At 36.7% G+C, this 22,863-nt stretch overlaps 1 protein-coding gene across 4 annotated transcripts in view; it reads right to left on the bottom strand.

The window, feature by feature from the left end:
• The window catches only part of LOC145218990 (uncharacterized), a 34,040-nt gene that overhangs the window by 4,638 nt on the left and 6,539 nt on the right, over positions 1-22,863 (bottom strand). For 2 of the 4 annotated variants that reach the window (XM_080086410.1, XM_080086417.1), the window contains exons 2-18: positions 21,072-21,251; positions 20,694-20,741; positions 19,333-19,476; positions 10,865-11,007; positions 10,622-10,751; positions 10,262-10,367; positions 9,943-10,124; positions 8,354-8,496; positions 7,780-8,037; positions 7,534-7,687; positions 6,976-7,087; positions 6,313-6,488; positions 3,779-4,462; positions 3,445-3,597; positions 2,974-3,016; positions 737-819; positions 65-226 (exon numbers count right to left, since the gene is read on the bottom strand). In XM_080086410.1, the coding sequence (XP_079942536.1) occupies positions 65-226; positions 737-819; positions 2,974-3,016; positions 3,445-3,597; positions 3,779-4,462; positions 6,313-6,488; positions 6,976-7,087; positions 7,534-7,687; positions 7,780-8,037; positions 8,354-8,496; positions 9,943-10,124; positions 10,262-10,367; positions 10,622-10,751; positions 10,865-11,007; positions 19,333-19,476; positions 20,694-20,741; positions 21,072-21,251 (2,901 nt within the window). Of the gene's footprint in view, positions 1-64; positions 227-736; positions 820-2,973; positions 3,017-3,444; positions 3,598-3,778; positions 4,463-6,312; positions 6,489-6,975; positions 7,088-7,533; positions 7,688-7,779; positions 8,038-8,353; positions 8,497-9,942; positions 10,125-10,261; positions 10,368-10,621; positions 10,752-10,864; positions 11,008-12,117; positions 12,197-19,332; positions 19,477-20,693; positions 20,742-21,071; positions 21,252-22,863 lie in introns of those variants that run through there. The other 2 variants (XM_080086422.1, XM_080086427.1) reach the window with 2 other exon arrangements.

The following is a 22,863-nucleotide window of genomic DNA, read 5'->3' as shown; positions in this document are numbered from 1 at the left end:
GCTCAAAAAAGGTTGAAAAACACTGCTCTAGAGGGTAAATGGATTTAAACGTAATTTAACTTACCGTGTGATAAACTTTGTGTTCGTTTGACTAATATAAAAGATTTTCGATTTTCACCCGAAAAACTTTTATTCCGTCCCAGTTTGGATTTAATTTTTCTCAGCATACCATCTTTCGGTTTCTTTGAATCTTCTTCCAGTTTGGCCGGAGATTTAACGAAAGAAACTAAAAGTAAAACTTAGTTCATACTCTCGCTGTTACAAAACTATACCAAGTAAAAACAAAAGTAAGCGAATGTTAAAAAACAATACATTACTGTATTTTGGCAATTCTTAACTTTAAATGCGTTATACTGTAAAAAAACTGCTTTGTGGAGAGCAAAGATAGTTTAACAATCAACCGGCCTGTGTTAAAGGTTAGATAACACTGTCATGTACAGAAAATCGATTTACGCCAAGCTACCGATAATCGAATTTGACTTCCTAATTAAACAGTGCGGTAACGTCACACATCGATTTCCCATTTCCGTATTCACTTGGGAATTTCCTATTAGGGGTTAACATAAAAATGCATCGATTTTTTGTTAAGTTTAGGCGCGGTTTCCAAAGTACTAGATACAACGCATTTAATGCAGAAAAAATTAGAAATACAAAGCAAAGGTTTTTCGCACATAAAAGTTTCCCTTCTGGACTTACAAACAATAAAAAAACTCTTTGCAAAGGCAAAATTCCATACCTTGCAAATGTGATGACTCAGCATTGTGACGTGGTGAATTTTGCTTGGTGACGTCACTGTTGGATTTGTGAATCGCAAGAAAACTGCAAAAGAAAAATGGAACGTATTACGCATGATCAAAGGATTGTCAACTCTAATTGCTACAAAACACTAAATAACCATACATTTGCCTAAAGTACAAATATTTTTTAAAAGCAAATGTTTTTGCAGCTCAAGACCAAATCAGATGGCACGGCTAAAAAAATCATGATAACAGTGTGTTTAACTATTTAACACAACATTTTACAAAATATGCTACCTATAAAACATCCCTTAGGCACATAAATTTACAGACTGCCATAATAGAACGCACAGAAAAATGTTCTAAAATCACACAAAAGTGGGGTTGAAAAACTTGCCTTTTTAGTTTTCGTATTGCTGTAGCCATCTTACTGAATTAAACTAATTTTTCAACAACTCAAAACTTTGTATAAACCTCCTTACAACACTACCTAAAACAATTTAAATCTTTGACAATCTGTCTGCTTTTAAATTATCACTTCACTTTTGTCCAGTCACTAAAAACAAAAACCTTTTTCAGTTTGGGGATAATTTGTTCGGCCTACAAAGACTCAAGTCCAACTGCAAGTAATCGGGGATTAATTAGCGCGAGGCTGATAACACTGCTTCGCAATCTTGACAGAGCAAACACGTTGGTCTTTTAAGTCAATACAACGCAGCACAAGCAAAGCTCCAGGCAACTAGGTCTGTTAGTGTGAACTCGGCAATTTGCTTTTAACGCTTCATCAGTTGTGTTAAGATGAATAGCGCGCATTGAATAAGTCACTTGGTACTAAACGTGCTAAAACATACTATGAAACAATACCAGTTGAAACATATGTTATAGAAAATGTGCATATTTTGAACACAACTCCATTTGTTTTGGCAGGTCAACGTTAAACTGGCAAAATCATATATTGTAGTGTATTACAAACTCTGAGCTAATTGCATTGGCACGACATTTAATACAGAAGTTTATTTAAATGCAATACAACATTAGATAACCGAATATTATCAGAATTTTTTTGAAGTTTGACTTTATCACTTTTCAATTTCCACGGCCAGAAAATTTTAGTCAACTGGTTTTACTATACACAAGTCCATTTACCATTCATCTACTATTCACTAGCATTTTCAGTCAAATGCTTCGTGCCACCTCACAAACATACGCTTTCAAAACACAGACTAAACTCAGCAGCACACAGGCCACGCAAGTTATTACATCGTTGCTCAAATCAATTCACCACCTCCAGCCAATAACCTTGCACAACGGGCGCCCACAGACCAACGCGCCTTTAAATAGCGAGCGAATAACTGTCTATCAAAAAACGGTCCAAAAAATCGATTTTTCAGTCAAATTGAATCAGCGCGGTAAGGCCAATAGCGGCTCTCAGCTAGTAATAATAAACCTACGAAGACAAGAACAACCATCTGTTGCGCGGGTACCTTTGCTTTAATGGATTAAGTAGGGCGGTACATCCGTTTCCCTTCGTATGTTTCAATGTAAAGTGGATTAAAGGGTTTGGGGATTGGGTTACGCTTGAGCAGTTTTCCCACGTGGGCTTATTGTCTGCGCAGTTTTTTTGTAATCATTAATCAATATTGAAAACGCATGTTGTTGAACATATAATTTGGATAGTTTGTTGCGGAACGAAGTCAAAACAATACAGAATCAACAAAAGTGAGCTTTAATATTAATAAGCTTAATAAGGAAAAACTCTTCGATTACCTTTGGTCAATAAAAAGTTTATGACTACGAACAGCCAACACAAGAAGCCAATATTTTGCTCGTACTACATTGTTTTGAAAACACGCAGTAATACAAATATTTGTAAAATAAAAAAATAAAACCCCCAATAGGCTCCTGTCTCTCCAATGTGCACAACGATAGACAACGCATTAAGTATATAATTCGTATTTAGAGGTCAGATTATTAAGCATATTGCGTCTTCTTTTTAACCAAGGCTTCGTTGCCTTTTTCGAATTTCTGGATTTCTAGTCTAATATGCGCCATTTTACGCAAACAGAAAGTCTCCTATAAAAACAAGCTTTGATTTCGCGCCGAAGACCGAATGAAACCCATCCTTATGCTGCGTGAAATCGGTTAAAATCGAAACTAATCTCATGTAACACACACCGAATGTTATTAAAAATCTGTTTCGGTAATAAATCGAAATCGAAAGTTATTGTATCATCACCTTTCGGCGTCAGCTTCGTCCAAATAGCTTGTCTTTTGCAGTCCTGTTTTAACAAGATTAAATTAATTTGATTTTAGTTTCATTTCCTGGTAAAAGTTATAGTTTAGACCTGCTTTCTTTTCATAGCAGCTTAAACTTTCATTACATTTAAATCAGTCTGTTTATATCTGATCGTAAATTGTTTTCGACTTCGCTCAAATAAGTGACATCATCAGTCATTGCAAAAGCAAATGTATAGTTGTAATTTAAGTACACAATGCGCGGTTCTAAATATTCTGAGCAAAAAGATACCAGCCTGACGTTTTACAGTCAAATACTGGTATCTTTTTGCTCAGTATACTTGTAATATATTATTTTCCTTTTCAGTTTTATTTGCTCTTTGTTTATCATAAATGTTTTAAACACCCAACAAACGATTTCGCATTTGAGAAATTACAGATATAGAAAAGAGACTGATTCTTTTTTTCCTACCGGTGTTTCTTCTTTGGTTTTGTTGGCACACAATAGCGGTGATAGACAGAAGCACAGCAACCAAAAGTAAACCGAGGACAATCCCAGCGATGGCTCCAGCACTGATGTCATTAGATGAACTGGATGACGACATCAACCCATATGACGTCATACCTGCAAGGATTGGAAAACAAAATTTGTAGAAAAAAAATTAAGATTCGTTTTTCAAATTTAATTTAACAGAAAATAAATTCTTTTCGGTAATTTCAAATACGATTTCGTAATTGTAAAAAATGACCAATTGAAACTGATTCTAAGTCGGGAGCTGATGTGAAAAAACTTCTTCTAAACATACCGTGTGTGTCCACGGTCATCGCGGCACTTGGGGCGCTGTAGGCCGTGGGAGACACCGTGAGAACCCGGAACTGATACTTGGCATCCCGAAAGACGTTGTCAACTCTGTAGGAGGTTACGTTGGATGGAAGAGCAGCAAGTATCTTCCATCTTCCGGATGCAAGCCAATCCTCGCTTCCTGGATCACTTTGAATCACACGAACAGTGCTCTTTCTTCCAGTTGTTTTGTTTTCAATACCTCTTCTTTTTCGTAAGAGATTTTTGGCAAACGATTCCGATTGTTTTGAAGGAAGTTTATTGGTTCTGGCTTTGTCAATCAAAGATCTTAGGAACGAAAAACTGCCCTGTTTGAAAACTGGTGCAGCGTTGGAGATTTTTTGAACCTTTTCTTCTTTTTCCACAATTTCACTACTTGCTACGGATGTGATTTTCTGTCGGAAGTATATGGACGATTTAGAATAAGCATCTCTCTTCTTCCTGCTGTTAGAGTCTTCATTTTCGTTTTCCAAACCTCCTTCTACCACGCGGTATTCCACCAAATATCCGAGCATAGCGTCTTCCGCAACACCAAGTGGTGGTTGCCATGACAATACAATCATTGCCCGGTCATCCAGGGTGTACGAAAGACTACTTGGTGGCGCAACCCGACTGGAAGTTGGTGACTTCGAAGGCCGATAGGGTAATGCTATATAAATGATAAAGGTTTAGTCAAAAGGGGAAGTCATACAGTCAAAAAAACAATTTCGAAAGACCAAGATTTTTTTAAGGGAGTTTATGAAGATTCGATAATCAGGTGAAGTCAGTATACCTGTATTACTGGGCCGCGTGCAAAAAGTACACAAATTAACGTCACAAAAGAATTTTAAGAGTCACGTCTTTCACCGCAAATACGGTTGTATACTATCAATAGATTCTTTTTAAGCTGAATGTTAATCCATATCAGTAGCAAACAGTTGCCACAACGGTACCAAAACATTTGCAACTAGAAGAGTGGCTTTCTGATATACTTCCACTTTATATATTCTATATGATATTTACCAATTTACTATACACATTATTTGATCTACACATATGATTGTTTTTGTAAACAAAAACAAATGGGTCCCCACACGTGCGTTTGTGCGGATTTACAGTAAACAAATGTTGCGGTGATTTTTAGATTCTTAAGGACAAATTTTTAGAAAGCATTAACCCAACAATAAAAAAATTCGTATTTTTTTGCACTATTATTGTCATATAATTACAAAAACATTAAAAAATGTAACAAATACTTTAATTTAATCTCTTGCTTTGACCCAGATATTGTCGTCCAAGGTCGGGTTTTGAACACATTTTTTTTGGAAAGCTGTAACAGTTGTGTTACAGACACTTTAAATTAAAAAGCAATTTGCTACAAGTGTATACATAACAAATTGTTTTTCATTTAACTTTGTTTCGCAAAACGAGTACCATTGACCTGTAGTAACCTCTCAGGGTGCACACGCCAAACGACTGTTTGACCTTTTGACTCTGTTTTCAATAGCACGCCGTCCTTAGTGTTCAACAATATCGTTAAGCCTAATTTATACATGCCTTAAGTATTAACTCCTAAATTGATTGTCAAAAAAAACAAAAACGCTACGTTACGACGAAAGAAAGTTCTGAACTGTGTTTGTAATACCTACTAGTTGACCTTAAGTAACCCGTGATCATGCGGCGGCCAACCTGACAACGAGCATTTAAAAAAACATTTATTTTGCAAAAAAGTCAAGTTCATTTTTTCATGTTTACTTTGATTAACAAAGTTTTGCTTGACATATACAAAACCGAAGCACGGTTATTAGGTTTAAATCACGTCAAAGGTGTAAAACCTTCGCCAAAACCAAAAATTTGAGTGATAACTTTATAAAACGACATAGCATTGCTGTGCAAAACAGCAGATTTTTAATTACTGAAACGACGTCTCGTAAAACGTCTCTCCGACGTCAAGCTGAGCCCTCCCGCTATCGTAAACCAGTGAGTTATTCTCTTGGTACTTCTGCCTACAGTGTCTTTCTTGACCAAACGAGCGTTAGACACATTTACGTTTCGGGGGCCTGTGGGTGAACCGCTGAGTCATTCGGGGTCAAACTTCTAGAGGATCAAGTTCAGATTGATAACTAACATATGTCCAAATTTGAATAAATTTAAAGCACTCCTTCTTTACCACACGAGCAATAAAAACCAGCGTTAAAAATTTTACGTTTCGGGGGCCTGTGGGTGAACCGCTGGGTCAATCGGGGTCAAACTTCAGGAGGATCAAATTTGGATTATTAACTAACATCTCTGTAAATTAGAATAAAATTGAAGCACTCTTGACCAAACGCGTCTCACAAATCAGCGTTAGACAGAAAAAAGAAAAAAAGAAAAAAGAAAAAAAGAAAAACAATAAAAAAAACAATATGTGTCCCCTTCAGGGAAGGGGACCCATAATTACCAAGCTAATACGTCTCCACAAAAAACTTTTCAACAAACAAGGACACTGAAATAAAATTTAGTTACTTTTTATTAACGTACCTTTAGTTTTAGTGGTTTCAGTTTCGCTGAAAGGGCCACTTCCTAGGACATTTTCAGGCAAAATAGCAAACTGGTAAACTGTATCGGGATCCAAACGTGTCACTGCTGCCCCCGTGCGGTCACCATCCACGTAAACTGTCAACCACGTGTGATCGCCCATGCTCGCTTTCTTGTACCTAAAAGTGAAAACCAAGCAAAATGTGTATGCGCGAGCCGTAATTCACACACACTTTAAATCAAAGTAGCTTTAACCCGAACACACGTGCTAGTGAAAAAAACAGTACATATTTTGTTCGAGGAACATAAATTTGAAGGCGTTACCGAATCAACCTCACCAAGCATTCCGAAATGGCAAGACGTAGGCTGACTGATTTGGAATAGCGTTTTTAATAAACCTGGTGCAATATGATTTAATGTTCGAATTCACGGTGTAGCTTTAGTTCGTTCAATCATGATCCACCAGTTGTACCCTTCACTTCGCGCTCCATAACGTTTTAACGTTGCGCAGCTATTTTCGGCTTGGTGATTGTTTTAGTGCAATTGTATCGCTACGTGTTCTTTCACCAAGCAAAATAAACTCAACTCAATTCAAATTCCTTGGTACACAGACAACGCCACTATTGTAAGGGTAACGGGGTGACAACGAAACAAAAAAAATCGCACCATATCATGAAGTGTTGGGGATAACCACCGTCGTAACCTGGAATCCAAGCAAGATTTGCTCCCGTTGAACTTGCTGCTACTGTCACATTCTTTACACTATGCGGCGTGGTATCTAAAAAACAACATATGTTGACGAAAAAGGTTTAAAAACTTTTTCGACAAAACTGGTCAATGTTTTATGTAACAGGTGATTTATAATTCCGGCCATTAGGTTTGTTGTGAGTAGAATAAAGTTTGTATGGGTAAATTTCATGTTGTTCGATTGTGAAATGGCTTTCAAAACTCCAATATTTTACTAAGTTGTTTCCTTTTTTGAATTGCAAAATTGTATACCAAGGATGAATACTGCACAGTCAACATATATCGTTTTTGTGCATGTAAAATGTGATGAATGCGAAAATAAGGTAAGAACTAGAGTAAACGTCCGCTTAAATAGCAATCCATTGATTGTTATGCGTCAGTTCTTACATATGTCCAGTAAGGCCGAAACAGAACTCTTCTCACAGGCGCGGAAAAAGCCCTTTATAGTTCAACGATTTTGGAGTTATAAACACTTACATTTGACGTACAACATGACGTCAGTCGTGACGTCAGCCACGGCATTGGATACGACGCATTGCCACAAGCCAAAATCATCTTTGGTAATTGATGAAATAGTGATGTTTCCATCTGCCTGTTTCACTCGTTCGTTCGAAAGTTCACTTTCGCCAACCTTGCGATAACAAAAAAGATAAAATTAGTGAGTTTCGTAAAAACACACGTTGCTTTATGCGCATTGTTTTACAGAAAGAAACCGTCACGCACCTTTCTCCATGACACTGTAGGAGGTGGATCCCCCATACCGATACAGCTCGCCTTTAGTGTAGAACCAATTTCGGCTTCGTAGCTTTTCGGAGGTCGCTGTGTGAAGCTAGGTGGTTGCTTGGCAACCAGTCTCAGGTCAGATGACTCCCCGGCTGTACCGAGGATATTATAGGGAGTGCAAGTGTAGAGTCCCTCGTCAACGAAGTGAACTTCTCGGAATCCCAGGACTTGATCGTCGTCTACGTGGACACGATCCGACTAAACAATAAGTTTGAATCAATACTCGTTAAGAATCCTAGGTAGCCGAAATATACTGGTATGATGGGTTCTGAAGAGCACTCAAAGCAATTTTAAATAGACGCAGTATTAAATTGGTTGCAACACAATTTGCAGTAATTCTTAAAAACATTACCAGTCAACATTGTTTTGTATGTATCCTCTGTTTTAAAGAGCAAGCACGTGTTTGTCAAATACGTAGAACAGAGGCTTTTTTGTAATTTAATAGGTTTGATTTCAAACTCTTTTTGTGGCGTTTATCCAAGGAGGTACCCTTAATTTTCTGCTTTTGACTTACTTGCTGAGTCAGGATGACCTGGCCATCTTTGCGCCACGTCACTGTGTTTACAGGTGGTTCGGCTGCAGCATTACAATGCAACGAGAAAGACAGGGAAAGTCCCGCATAAGCGATTGATGGCATAGCTCTGACGTAAGCAGCGTCTGAAAGACATGTTGTTTTTATTCTCGTGAAAACGTGTCAAAAATTATAGCAGCCAAAATTATACGATCTTAAGCCGTGCAATTTTTCAAGCCTCTAGGAATACTAAAGTAAAGAGCGGCACTTATCTTGAAGAGTGACGTGACTATATATATTCGTTATTTGAGGAGTACTGTTATTAACTGAATGTTACGTTTTACTGCCCAACAGATAGTAATTTATTGCCGTCTTGCTAATTCTGCATACAGCATAACCATAATGAAAAATGAAAACATATGTACTACTTGTAATTATAGGGGACGCATATTTTACTACATCAAAAACAAATTACCTGTAATGCAACTGCTGTAAAATATGCTGTAAAACGGATGAATGTTAACAGTCCATTAAAAAGCCAAACTTCTTAAATTTGTTTAAGTGTGTAAATGCTCGATCAATATAAAGGGCGCAATTTTGGGACAAAATATTTTTACAAATTTTGACAAAAATCAATTTTAAATCTGCAAATCAAATCCGGGATGGGCCCAGCGTAAACCTCCAGACTGAATCTATTAAAAATTCATGAGCCATAATCAAGGCGCATTGACTGGATACACAAAAAGCAAAACCGAGCAATTAGTGGCCTATGTACCTTTCATTAAATCCAATATCACTGTGGTAATTTTGCGGTTATTTAACTGAAACTGGTCGGAAAATCATTGCAATAATCGAAAAAAAAATTCTAACGCGATGGATTAAACATAAAATATATTCATTTAAAATGCAATATTGATTGCCAACGTTTCAACTAAATTTTGTTATCTTTGCTTTAATTAATTTGCTGCCATCATTGATTGACTGTACAAACTCACTTAGGCTTAAGAGATGTCAGAATTTTGAGGTTTCGACCTCTTAAGCAAAGGACCTACCATAGTTTTCACCAACTATCGAAACTAACCGTAATGTTGACCAAAAATTTCCGGATGGAACAAAGTACACGTAGGAACTTACTAGCGGAATATTACATTAACACGTATGATAGGTCATTCAAAAGCTGGCTGTGTCCATGTCCAGAACGACCATTACAACCGAGTAAAGCAGGGTAATCGTAACAACATTGCAAATTTTCGAACAAAACCGAAACCATAAGCGACTACATGTAGCCTGCAGTGCATTGTTATTGTAATACTAGGTTTTACACAAATATCAAGAAAGAATTTGCCGGTTCAAAGGTGGCTTTTCCATATATCGCTATTTATATATTCTATGTCCTATATTTATTAATTTACTACATATACCGCTCGAACAACTAACATGATTGTTTTGCATGCAAATTTAAAGTTTAAACCACTTTTTCTTAACCAAATGCATGGAACAAACCAGCGGTACACAGAAAAAAAAACGGACAAAACAATACGTGTCCCCGTCAGGGAAGGGGACTTGAACTAATCAAAATGTACTTTTCTCACATTGCACGATGAGATGTGCCGAAGCGGTAGGCGCTAAACCGTAACCGTTATCGGCTTCGCATGTCACGTTGCCGCGGTGATTCTTTGTGACGTCATATATGACGAATGTTCCGTCGCTAAGAGCGTTGTATTTTCCGCGCAATAAAGGTTGATCTTCGGGGGGAGTGCCGTTAAACGACCACCTGACAAAAATAAATAAATATTGCCATATTAAAAAAAATGGTTTTCCAAAAAATGGTAACAATTGGGGAAAAAGCAAAATTTTATTGTGATGAAATTTGCTGATTTCAAACGGGTTTCAATTTTTGTAAACATGTACCTGTAACTGATTTGTGTTGGGTACCCGCTTGCCTTGCAGCTGAAGAAAGCATCCTGACCCTCCTTTACTGTCACGTTCTTCGGTGCAACGTTAATCTCAGGGGGAGCTGAAAATATACACCACATCACATGAATCGTTAATTTTGTCCTATACCTTTCATATGTTGACACACAGTGTCCGCAAAAAAGCCTAAAATATTATGCTCTGAAAAGCAACAACTATTAAACGCTTTGATAGTCATCCGACAAAAAAGCTTTCTATCACATGTAAAGTCACACTCATTCAAACATCGTAAGCACGTAACACTCGCAATTTTCATCACAAAGTGTTAAAAAAGTTTTGGGAGTAATTATAACATACCTTTCACATAAACTGTTGTTGTGTGATCAATGCTACCATGAGAGTTATTGCCCCGACATGTATAACTTCCTCTGTGCGCCTTTGTAAGCGATCTGATCTCTATGACGTCATTGTCAATTGTGACGCCATCCTACGAAATAATTTTACATTAAAGCGTTTTTTTTTAGTTAATGATTAAAATTTAGATGGGATTTGAGATTTAAACCATATATTCAAGTCTGTTCAAATTTAAATTTTTCTTACCTCTCCATTGACCAATCGCCATCCGTCTTTTGACCACGTGACATCGGGTTTGGGTTTTCCCACCACGCGGCAGTGAAGCCGGATTGGTTCGTTTTCTCGTCCAATAAGCGACGGCGGAGATGTGGAGCGAAATGCTGGAGATTCTGAAACACGAATTAATCTGTTGATTTCTAATGTAAGTTTAAATTTTCAAGCAAATGTTGATGTCTTGATGCTAAAAACTGTTTGAAACTAAATTTTTCGTCCTAATTATAGGTTTTCTTAACCCCAAAAGAGTATTTGTTGAGACTAAGTAACAATTTTTTTTACATGCAAGCAATTTAAATCGCAAATTAATTGCAGATGATCTTACGCCTCTTCAAGACAAATTTTGGCACGTAATAATATCACCCTTCAATCACTTTAAAGGCATCGAACACATCGTAAAATGCTCGTTTAATGTTATTCTGTAACACAATGTAAAATACGCCTCATAAATATATATAAAGACAGTATTAAATGGTTTTGAAATGATGGAATAATAGACTATTACGCAGTTCAATTTTAATGTTTTTAAAATACACCATTGGGTTAGCAGAGTATCTTTTATGTATGCAGAAAAAACGTTTTTAAACTGTCATTTACGCACATTTAAATCAGTTCTACAGACAGGCAAGCATCGCTCAAACAAAGTACTAAAGTAATGCCGAAATATAACGAGCTCATTAATATTGCACAGTGACATAAGATGCCTTCAATAATTAATGTCGACAACTTCACGGAAAGTGAAAGTCGTTTGTTCCGAGGCAGCCCACGTGACTTGTGACGTCACTCTGACGTCATGCATCCTGGCATAAACAATTTGTAATTCTGTTGTGCCGAGTGTAATCGGATCATTGTGAATGAGGTTTTTTTTGTGATGAATAATTGATAGGAATAAAATAAAAACAGTTCAATTTCGTGGAATAAATATATATTGTCGCCGTTCGGTTGTTTTAGGGTCAAAGTTTGTGATAAAAAATGTAACCGAGGACAGGGGCTAAAAACACTTAAAAACGTTTTTTTACTTAGCTTCGCTTTTCAAAATAGTAAATTTAACCGCCTTAAAACAAGATGATAAAAATTCTTGCAAAATCCCTTTTAAACAAAAATAACAAAAACTTCGATACATTTTTCCGTGATTTCACGCTATTTGTAGCAATAAACAACAGTAATGTTTCAATTTAGTGTAAAACAGTACATTAAAGTTCCGCCTGTATATCGTTTTTACTTACCCGCAGTGACGCAAAGCAATAATGATGTGAGTATTGCACTCATCCCATGAACGTTTGCAATCATTTTTCTCATAAGAAATCAAATTCTTGTTTTACTCAATTCATATCTTTGTTATCAGTTAATTTTAACTAACTGCAAGAATTTAACAAAACTGCACATAGGACAACAGTAAGTGTTAGCAGTGGTACTAAATCAACACTTCTGAAATTCGTAAGGTCAGTAACACTGGCAAATGCATGAACACATTCATATGTAACTCGTAAACTACATAGGGTCCATATTAATCTGTTCTGGGCGCATATCGTTGATAAACAGGATACTCTTGTCAAAGTATTTTATCTATAAGAATTGCAAACGCTAGAAACCATAATAATCATATAGGATTTGCCCAAGCATTGTTTGTTTTTTTGCGAAGACATTGAAACTCGTTGTTTTTTCCAACACGCCTACTCAAACTTAGAAGTTCACTGTCAAACTACTCGTTGAACGAAACAACACAAACTATGGCATTAAAAATGATCTTACAAAAACCTAAGTTGAAATGCCACGCACAATTTAAAAGCGTGCATTATTGCATAAGACATACGAATTAGTACTAAAAATGTCAATTCAATTTAGAAGCATGTCTGTTTATGCCAAAAGCATTTGCCTGTCCATCACGTTAGTTTTTAAAAAATTACATCGTTTACAAAAGAATGCAAAATATCCGTAACATCATTGGTTATTGGTTCATAAAGCATTACGTGACCAAATAAAAAATAAACAATAATTTAAAATTTTGGGTCCAGTCACAAATAAAAAAAAAACTAATTAATTAAAGTTAAATTAGACACAAAAAGTAAAATCTTTAAAGATATTGTAGCAATTCAGGACGCACGTTCAGTATAAGTCTTATTGATATTTGGACATAGTTCCAACACGACCTTCTGATTGGTGGCGGCATATTTTCTTGCATTGATGATTACCCACGAGGCCAAGGGAAAGCATCAATCATAATTGCCCACCTCGCTTGACACTAATGAAAATGGCACTATGACATACAAGAGCGCGATAAAAAGGGTGGGTTTGGGACCTCGTCCGGCTACAATTGAGATCAGAAGGACTTGCATTAAAATTTTATGCCCTGTTTTATGTCCAACACTTTTTAACATGATGTTGTGTTTGTTCGAAATTGGTACAATTATGAATCTTGATGCTAAAGAAAAGAACATTTTATTGGTAGAAACTGCATACTGTTCCATTTTACATTCCAGTAGTTGTATTGAGGAATGAGATGTAATAAATAACCAACAACAGACGTTTTTGTTCAAATGACTGTTTATACTTTTCATTTAACTTTCTTGCAATACTGCTATCAAAAGAGGGTCAAATGTTCTTTAACATACCACACCACTTGGTTTAAAATTATGTCGTTATCAGAAAGTATTAGAACATACACGAATGTCCAATACGTTTTTTTGCCAATTAGCGTGATTCAGTTAATGTTAATGCAGTTAAAAATAGACAGAATTAAAGGTAAATAATTTAGGATTTCTAATGGCACAAAATACAAAGCAGGAGCATGTTTGCAACTTTGCAGAATTCTGGTAAATGAATACTGTGTTTTGAACATGCAACAATTCTAACACAGTGAGCACGCGCGCAATTGAGCGGTCAATATTGGCTAAAGTCAACACAGTCACTGTGCATAGTCCCAGAAGACTTATAAGAATATTGATTGTGTACATGCCTATTTGTACAAACCGTTCCGATCTTTTCACAATAAAAAAACACAGGGAGATAACAAAACGATTTTTTGTGATGTTTTTTGGGAACTTTCGCTTTGCGTAAACTGACATTTACATATTTTGTTCTCTAAGGAATTTAGTTAGTTGATATAATAAGTTTGTTTTAGCGGTAAAATTATGGCGTGTCTATTCAGGTTTATCATGAGCGACGTATCATATCACCAAGTCTTTGTTTTTCGCATCGTGATAATGATTTTTTGGGATAGAGTTATTTTTTGACAAACTATAAAATTTTATTTTGTCACCAGCGTCTGAGCTGTCAGGATAACAATTTCATTCTTTCTTTTCAGAATTATCACCAATACAAAGCAGTTAAACGGGCACAAGGAGACTATTCTATCAGAAGCATAAATGTTCAGAAACCTAACTTATCCAACAAAAAATGCTGGCTCGTCGCAAAAATATAAAACAACTCCAAAAGACTTTAAAAGGGTCTAAACAAAGGATTACATAACACGCACGGAATTAATATTCAATTCCATCTAAAGTTTATGTGACACATAAAGGAACCGCTTGAAACGGCATCCTGCACAAGTCACCGGTACCATTTAACTTCATTTATTATTTATTCGCGGACGGACTTATCTACGGGAGAGGGCGTAATTCTTTTTTAAGCACTTGCTGACAAACTTCTAGTTCGTTGTATCGTGAATATTCTTATTTATTTACCGTTCAGTTTGTAATTATCTTGACACGACATCGAATAGCGTTTGAGATAAAGAGATAAACTTTTGCGGGAACAGTTCGGCTATAGAACTCCGGTATGCTTTAAGCGTGCAAACTTTCTACTTTTTTGCTCAACATGTAAAATTAACAGAGGATAAAATATCCAACGTTTTTTAATATAAATAGTATTAAATGTCAACTGCGTAGACGCCGCACCATTTTGTCATGCTTTTAACCCTAAAATAGCTCAAGAACAAAAAATACAGAACAATAAAGACACTTACAGGCGACAGTTACACCACATAAAGTTATCTATCACTACTGTACCAAACATATCATACAGTGTAAGATTTTTTTAAAATTTACTATGGTGTTGACTACTTCTTCTCACAGTCAGAACGGATTTTTTAAATACGCTTACGTGTTTTTGACTACCATTACAGATACTGCACTGATAGAACATCGGTTTAACTTTCCTACGAATTGAATTATCGTACAACAAGCGACATTGTTGAAGAACCCTCATATAAATTTTAATCAAATCAATTCTGCTGATGCGTTCTTTGGGGGACTTTAATATTTCCTTGATGCGCATCCTAAACTCACAGCTCCAATCAAAACAAACTCAATAAAACCTACACATATCAGACCTTGACAACTCATCAAAACTACCACAAGTAAGACAGAACGAGCACTTTTCAGTTCACCTGAGCAATCGAGCCTGGCGCACACAAGAGACCGAAAAAAGGAGCAAGTGGCGGGTGGACCTAATAACGACCAAATGTCGATCGATTGTGAGTATTTCCACTTCAAGTGTGGATTATCTGTCGTTGGCCGGGCCTGACATAAATTGAAATGGGTTTTAGCGGCGGAGCTGGGCGATTTAGGTAAAATTCTGATTCGACTACGTTTGCATCCTAGAGAAAGTTTATTGATTCATTGCTGGGCGTGATGGTTTAGCTTTAAGTAATCATAGTTACGTCTGCATGACGAAATACGGGACTTTTTGCTTCAAATATGACTCACAATATGATGTAATGTGGTACAAAATGGCGTTTGTTTTTTCAAGTTGCTAAATTTTGACAATCTTAAAACAAACTATGACGCTGTCTGAACAAAATATGCTCTTAGTTTAATTTGCAACAAAACTCTAAAAAACACATAACAGTAACAAAACATGTTTACTTTCCAAAGGTTCAAGTCTTCAAAACGCATCGGACTTGTTTCAATAAGTTTTAAAATGCAAAATATCAATTTACTACTCGGTCTTTTTCGCACACCTTTTTACTACTCGATATTTTTATAATGTATGTTGAAATAACACAGCTGTTTAATCGACCTTAATTGGGTTTTATTATTGTTTTTGTCGGACCGAGTCCCGTGAGAAAAGGCCAATAAAGAACAAAATAGCTAACCCCCTTCCCCTGTTTGAACTTAATTGAACGTTAAATTTATCTTTTTGTGCAAGTATTGCACGAAAAACCTGCTTTTCTGCCGACGTTTTGTTCATGTTGTTGTACGATAAAGCTAAACATGGCCTACAAGGTAGAGCTCGTTGAAATAACATAGACAAGATAAGAAGGATAAACGCAGGCCATTTTAAATATTTAAAAAATAATCAATTTCCAAACATCTTATCCAATGAACAGTGAAACTAAATAAGCATGTATTAAAGTGCAAAAACGTTGGTTAGCAAGTTATAGTTCGTTTGTATAGAGTTTAAACTCATGTTGACAACACAGGCTAACGGCGAAAAACCTCGTCACTAAAGTTATCATAACTTTCAAAACCGCTATACCAAGCCTAAGATTTCTCCACATCGAACACAAAATAATCACATAACACCATGTAACGAAGGCACAAGCACAAATGCAACCGACCACTTTTCTACTATAGCTGTGATGATCCAGCGATGACCTGCAAAACCGATTATGATATAATCAGGCGAGAATATCAATGAATAAACCATTAACTCAGGGTGTAACATATGCCTAGCAATCTTACAGACAACATTTTAATCGCCTTTTAAACCGTTTTCCAACGCCACTGAAAGACAGCATTAACCTGTACTAAGTACTGCACTCTGAATAATGAATCAAACGACTGAGGGACCAACTTGGGATAAGAGTTAACGGACAAAGCAACGGGGCTCGCTAAACGACACCTTTAAGTCTTCACGCAACAAAAGAAACATTTTTGTTGTTTAGCGCGCAATTAGCTACATAGCTAACTAACTAAGGCTCAATGGGGCTTTTTCTTGTTCACTGATCCACTTTGCTTTCACTAGCATCGTGTTGTGGAGAGGAGGTTTGAAGCACTTGCGTTAATTGCTACACACTCTTTGTACTCCAACTAAAGCGATGGGCTACTATACTAAGCAACACCTGTGTTCAAAAACTACTACGAACATAACAAACTCAGGCAAATTTCCAGGCAAAACAAATTGTATCCACACTTTGCTTTAACAGTTTCTTTCTTTCTTAAAATGTCAGTTACATGTATTTCTTCCGCAACATATGCTTGATGAAAACTGCTGTTACTAGTCCATTAAGCTTGAAAAAATCTACGCATTACAATTATTATATAAGGCATTGGAACGAATTCAACATTTTCATTTCTTTAACATACTTGAACGTCAGTGGTGTGCCACATAATTAAAACAGACAGCAAAATTTCCACTTTTTCTTTCAACATATTGCAATGAATTTAAAATCGTTTTAAACCCAATTGAAACCGACGAGATCTATCTTATCGATTCCGCGATGCTTGCATATATGAAAACTTACAATGATATTTTGAGACTCTGAGCCAAACTAAATGTACATGTCTATCAAAACTTCACTGAAAAGTGGATTAGGAACAAAATGTGCGAAAAAAGTGTTAAAATCCGATAGATCAAGCTTTTATGACATCAGCACTTTACAATCCATTTTTTCGCAGATTTTTCGATTTACAGAAGATAGCTTTATTATTTACTCTTAGGTTCCTTACACGTCGCTTCATAGTTGACAACCAAGTTTGCTGTAAAAATACTAGCGGGTGTAGGAAATAAAGTTTTCCAACAACATTCTACCTAGACTGCACCCACAATAGCCACCGACAATTTTCTAAACATCCCAAGACACTAGACGAATTTTAATCGACAACAGCGTACAATGCACAGCATTATTCCAAGACATTGTTTTCTTTTTTGTTTATGAGTGCAGGCCAAGTCGTCGATGCACGTGATCGATTGCTATATCAGCTTCTCGTAAACAGTGTAACTTTGCTGACCAAGTTGACTATTTGTCATAAGTTGTTTCGTCACTAAGGCTTTGTACTCATACTTTTTCCTACAGAACTGTATCGTGTAAACTCAGGTGGGCATATACTACAGCCTTTGTCACTTCATAAATAACACTGAATGAAAAAATGCAAAATACAAGTAACAACCAGATTATAGCATCTTTGTACTATTCGGCCTTAGCATGGAAAAATAGTACAGTTAGTAACGTTTTACTGCTTGCATAAAACAAACCGTATTGCAATGTACACAACCAGTTATAACATTCCAAAGTTTTAGACTAAACTTCTATATCGCTCAGTACTGTTTCACGACCATAATTCCCTAATACAGTTGATATCATTTTAGTCGAAACTCAAGTCTCCGAATCATGTTAAACCTTTTTAGCAACACACAGTAATATGCAACACTGCTGACAAATTTATACACTTATACTGTACTCTTATTCAAGTATATTCATGTCATAGTCCATTATATGAAGCGTAGAGTAGCACTTGACCCAGGGCTTAACATCTGTCGCGTATAGAGCCGTGAACCATGCGCAGAAAAACGTTTAATTGCATTCGCTCCGCCCAGAGCGCGTCCTTGGATTATTGCGTTCGAGACTGCGTAGTACGTCTGCATATTGCAACCTTTATTAAGGACTTAATTCTGCTCGATATTACATCACGTCACAGCATTATACATGGACTGGGTTTCTCTGGGAAATGTTTGGTAGTTTCGGTACTGCTTTTAAATTCGCATGGTTTCGTTATGTTTTGCGCATCACCCAACGTAAAATATATCATTTTCAAAATTATTGTTAGGCCTACTTGTTAGGGCGTTATTTTCATTAAGTTTTATGCTTGAATTTTTCATAGAACATATTTTATATACGACTGCACAACGCTTGTTGCAAAACTCTGTCTACCTCAAGAGTAAAACGGTTTCTATTATTCTATTCCAAATTGTTTAGAATCAATACCAATCATGGCAAGACTTTTTACTGGCAAACTTACTACACATAACTTTCACCACTCTCCAATCGAATAGAGTTTGAGTGCTTATTGTGACACAACAATGTCCCTCCAGCTCTTAACTGAAGTACCTTTAAGAACCCTAAACGAATACACGCAATTTTGCCGATTGTCACATCGATTCGTGTCGCACTTGTACGCTCGATATACACAGACAGTCACCAATCGGAGTTAATTATGTCAATAAGAGTATGACTGACAATTTTAGAAATGGTTTTCGCTTTGGCGCACCCATATTGTCTTCTGCTAAGTGGTTCAGTTTGTGAATGCACATTATTGGGGTTTGGATTGAATATTGTTCAGATAATTTAAAATTTACATGCACTGTGCGTGAACATCATCATACAGGATGTCTTTTTCCACGTTAGACTATTTATTCTTATTGAAAAACTCGAAACCTTAGGTTTCGGTTCTAACGAAAAACAAATTTTGAGGAATTGTCACAAAAGCTACTTTACTCACCGTCCACTACAAGATGTGTGAGCGTCCCGTTATTGATTGGCCGTTCGTCGAGATACAGAATCTTGCATTGATACCACCCCTCGTCTGATAATTGTAAATCTGATATCCGTAGGGTAGCGCTGTTGCTCAGCAGAGTCAGACGACCTGAGATTGAACATAGCGTTAGGGCAAGAACTTGGCCGAATGTTCCAACGCGTCTGACCCACATACAGACATATACCCGGTGAAAAAACAAAATATACATAGAAAAACATTTGAACAGTGAGTACAAACGCAAGAGTTAAAAACACATTGTACAGGTTGCATCGAAATTCATTCACAAACAACCCAGTGTTTTTAGTAGCAAGGTGAATGTGCGATAATTGGATGACAAAACTTATTCGTTGAAACGGTCAAAATAATACGGTTTTGTAGTTGCTTAAACAGTAAGGTAATTAATTTAGACAACTGACCAAAACATTAATGTCACAATTTTGTAAGCAGTACATCGTTTGGTTCCATGTAAAGGTTTAAGCCAAGGGGAGTGTATAAAATGAGACAACCGGATCAAGACCTGGCATATAAGTGGTCATATTGAAAAGTATAAAGCGTAAATCCCTTTCAAACATCCAATGTTTGTATTAAGGCAAGAATTTTCAATCAACTGTCAACCAGCAGGATGAAAAATTTTCGTTTAAACCTTCAGGAGATCAGATAAAACCTTTCTCCATGTAAGACCGTTATCCGTCAGGTATTTTTGCCTTGCGATGAAATATTCATGGTGAACCATTATCTGATACGGGAATTTGAGTGAGATGGCGAAGTGGCTTCCGCTCCTTGCTTGGCAGACAAGCAATATTGCACACATCAAATATTGACAGGATAAAATACCCTTCTTCCGTTGCGAAAGCTATACATTGCGCATGTTGTTGCAATAAAGATAAATGAAAAAAAAAAACAATTTCGGGAAAGTCCTGAACTAGACGTGAAATAATGATTTGCATTTTGTCGTGGTTGACAGTTTTCTATTTAGATGTGTTTAGGTTGATGAACTAAAAACAACCACTCATGACAATTCCACAGACAAAATAAACACAACATTAATTTGTAGCGTCACTGTCAATTACTTCACATTAATCTGCTCTTAACAGATAAAATCGATAAATCTCAAACAAACGCTTTGCCTAATTCCGACATTCACTCAAAATTCCAGAAAACTACTTATATTGTATTTTGAAAACTTGATTTGATACAAAACCTTTGTACATGCCTGACGTATACGATAAAATTTGAGCGTATGTCTTAAATTCTTAACAATTTATGCTATAAGCGAAAGCACAACAGTTTTGACGTCACAACACAGCACATGACGTCACACCTACCTTCGTTGATTGCGTTTGCTGTCACTATTTTGACAACTGACTCCAAAGCTATCCGGGAATAGGCAAGCGAAAGTGGAAAGATAATTGTAAAACAGTTGTTTGACAAATAACCAAAAAACGTCAGGTTTTATCGAACAGGAAAAAGTTGGGTTTTGGGTTCGTGACAAACAAAGTGTGGGAATATTTTTGTCTCTAAAATGTGTTTTGGTATTTTTATTTTTGTTGTGTTCCACTATAGGGACGCTTGATGTACGCTGTTTAATTGGTTTGAACCACGTAAGCACAAAATATTACGTGGCGGTCAACAAACAGGTAAAATTTTTCGCAAGAGAATTGTATTTTAGAGCAGAATTGGGAAAAACACGACAAAAAACGTACCTTTAAAATGCGGACTTATAATAACCGGATTCTTTCCAATTTTCATAAAAACGGGTACTTCTTGAGTCTGACGTAACCACTGAATGACGTAGGGTGATGCGTCGTCAGTGCTTGGTGCCACGTCACACGGAAGTAGTGCAGATTTTCCAACCAGAACTGTAAGTCCGGTGAGGCAATGAACTAAAAAAATAAATATAAAACGTAAGTGTTTGCTATGAGCCACCAATAAATCACGGAAAAGGTTTCAGTGCCTGTGCCCTTTTCATTATTTTTTGTCATATTTTGTCCAATCCTGTCTTTAAAGTCTAAAAAAGTCAAATGATATCAGTGACATTGTTGTAACACTAACAGGCTGTGGCCGGTAGGTAGCGCTAATGAACCGATACAGGATTAATGCATGCTTTCCAGAGTTCCAATGCGAGCAAACGCAGTTTGAAACTGACTTGCATTTGATTAACAAACTCGTTAACTTTACTCTGTTTCGGATAATAATTGCCAAAACCTTCATCTTAACCACGATTTTCCCCATTACAACAACTACATTAAACACAGCCGCAATAAAACGGTTAATAAAGTTGCAATGTTTCTTAATTAACCATGCCACAATTTGACTCAAAACTCAGTTGAAAAAAAAATTGAAACAGTTAACCAATTGAAGTGATGACTTAGGTGCAGCATTAAAGGGAAACGCATTATTTTCATCCGAAGCTTTTAGTGTTGCTTTTAAAAGTAAAACGAACTACAAACAAAGGAAAACATATCCAGCAAAGGTGCCTTAATTCTTCAACGGCCATCAAATGTTCCTAATGGTTCTTTCGAATCAATCAATACCAAACTGGCGGGCAGGGAGAAATATAATTGAAGAACCATGCAAAGTTATACGAGTAGGCCTGACAAGTTGGCTTGCGTTGCCACCATAAGCAACCCGTAGCCGCACGAGACTTCCCATGCATAAATCATGGACAGTCTGTCTGCTAGAGTCGCAAGCGGGATTGCTGTGGCTTCTGGCTGCATTGGAAAACACTTAACTTTGACATCACGCATGTCTTTCAGTGCATAAGGTCACACGCAGTCGGATTAAAAAAAATATTTTGCAGCAAGTGGAGGAGCGGTTTAATCCCCCCATGATTATCCGCCTTTCGACGTCAAAAATTGTTCTTGAAACCGCTCGGTTTGCCTAACACGTCACAGGACAGATCACCAACCGCACACTGACCACTGAACTCCGGGATTCGCCCAGTATGCATATGACACTGACGACTTACAGTAACTTTTGTTTGTTGTGTTGGAATCCTGTGCTTTAACATAGCAACATACAATTCAACACCCAATCTTGATAAACCGAAATTTCAAATGAAAATATATGCCGACATTTTATAAGTCAACCGACGTTTCGATGTGTCCTACACGAGGCGTCTTTATCAACGTGCAAGAATGTTTTGTTATAATACAAAAACGCGTTAACGCAGGTCTTACATTTTCAAATCGAATTTCCAGTTTCGTGGTTTTTGCAGTGGAAAATTAGAATTTTGTTGACATACTAGTATAGTTTTGGCATACTATTGTCTGCTAAAACGTTATGCGACTGCAAAAAGTTCGCCAACATAAAAACCAGGCGGTGCTTGGCTCTGCCGCCAATATGATAAATATAGCAGCATGACTTGTTAGACTTAGGAGCAACTATAAAAACACGCTTAATTTTAAGTTATTTAAGAGACTTTTTACATTATCGCCGATCCATTACACCAGGGTAGCAGATGCATGAAGGGAGGGGGCAAATAGCATACACCAA

The sequence above is a fragment of the Phallusia mammillata genome, chromosome 1, assembly GCF_965637545.1.
Source record: "Phallusia mammillata chromosome 1, kaPhaMamm4.hap1.1, whole genome shotgun sequence".
In the NCBI taxonomy this organism is placed as follows: Eukaryota; Metazoa; Chordata; class Ascidiacea; order Phlebobranchia; family Ascidiidae; genus Phallusia; species Phallusia mammillata.
This window is presented reverse-complemented; position numbering and strand designations above follow the sequence as displayed.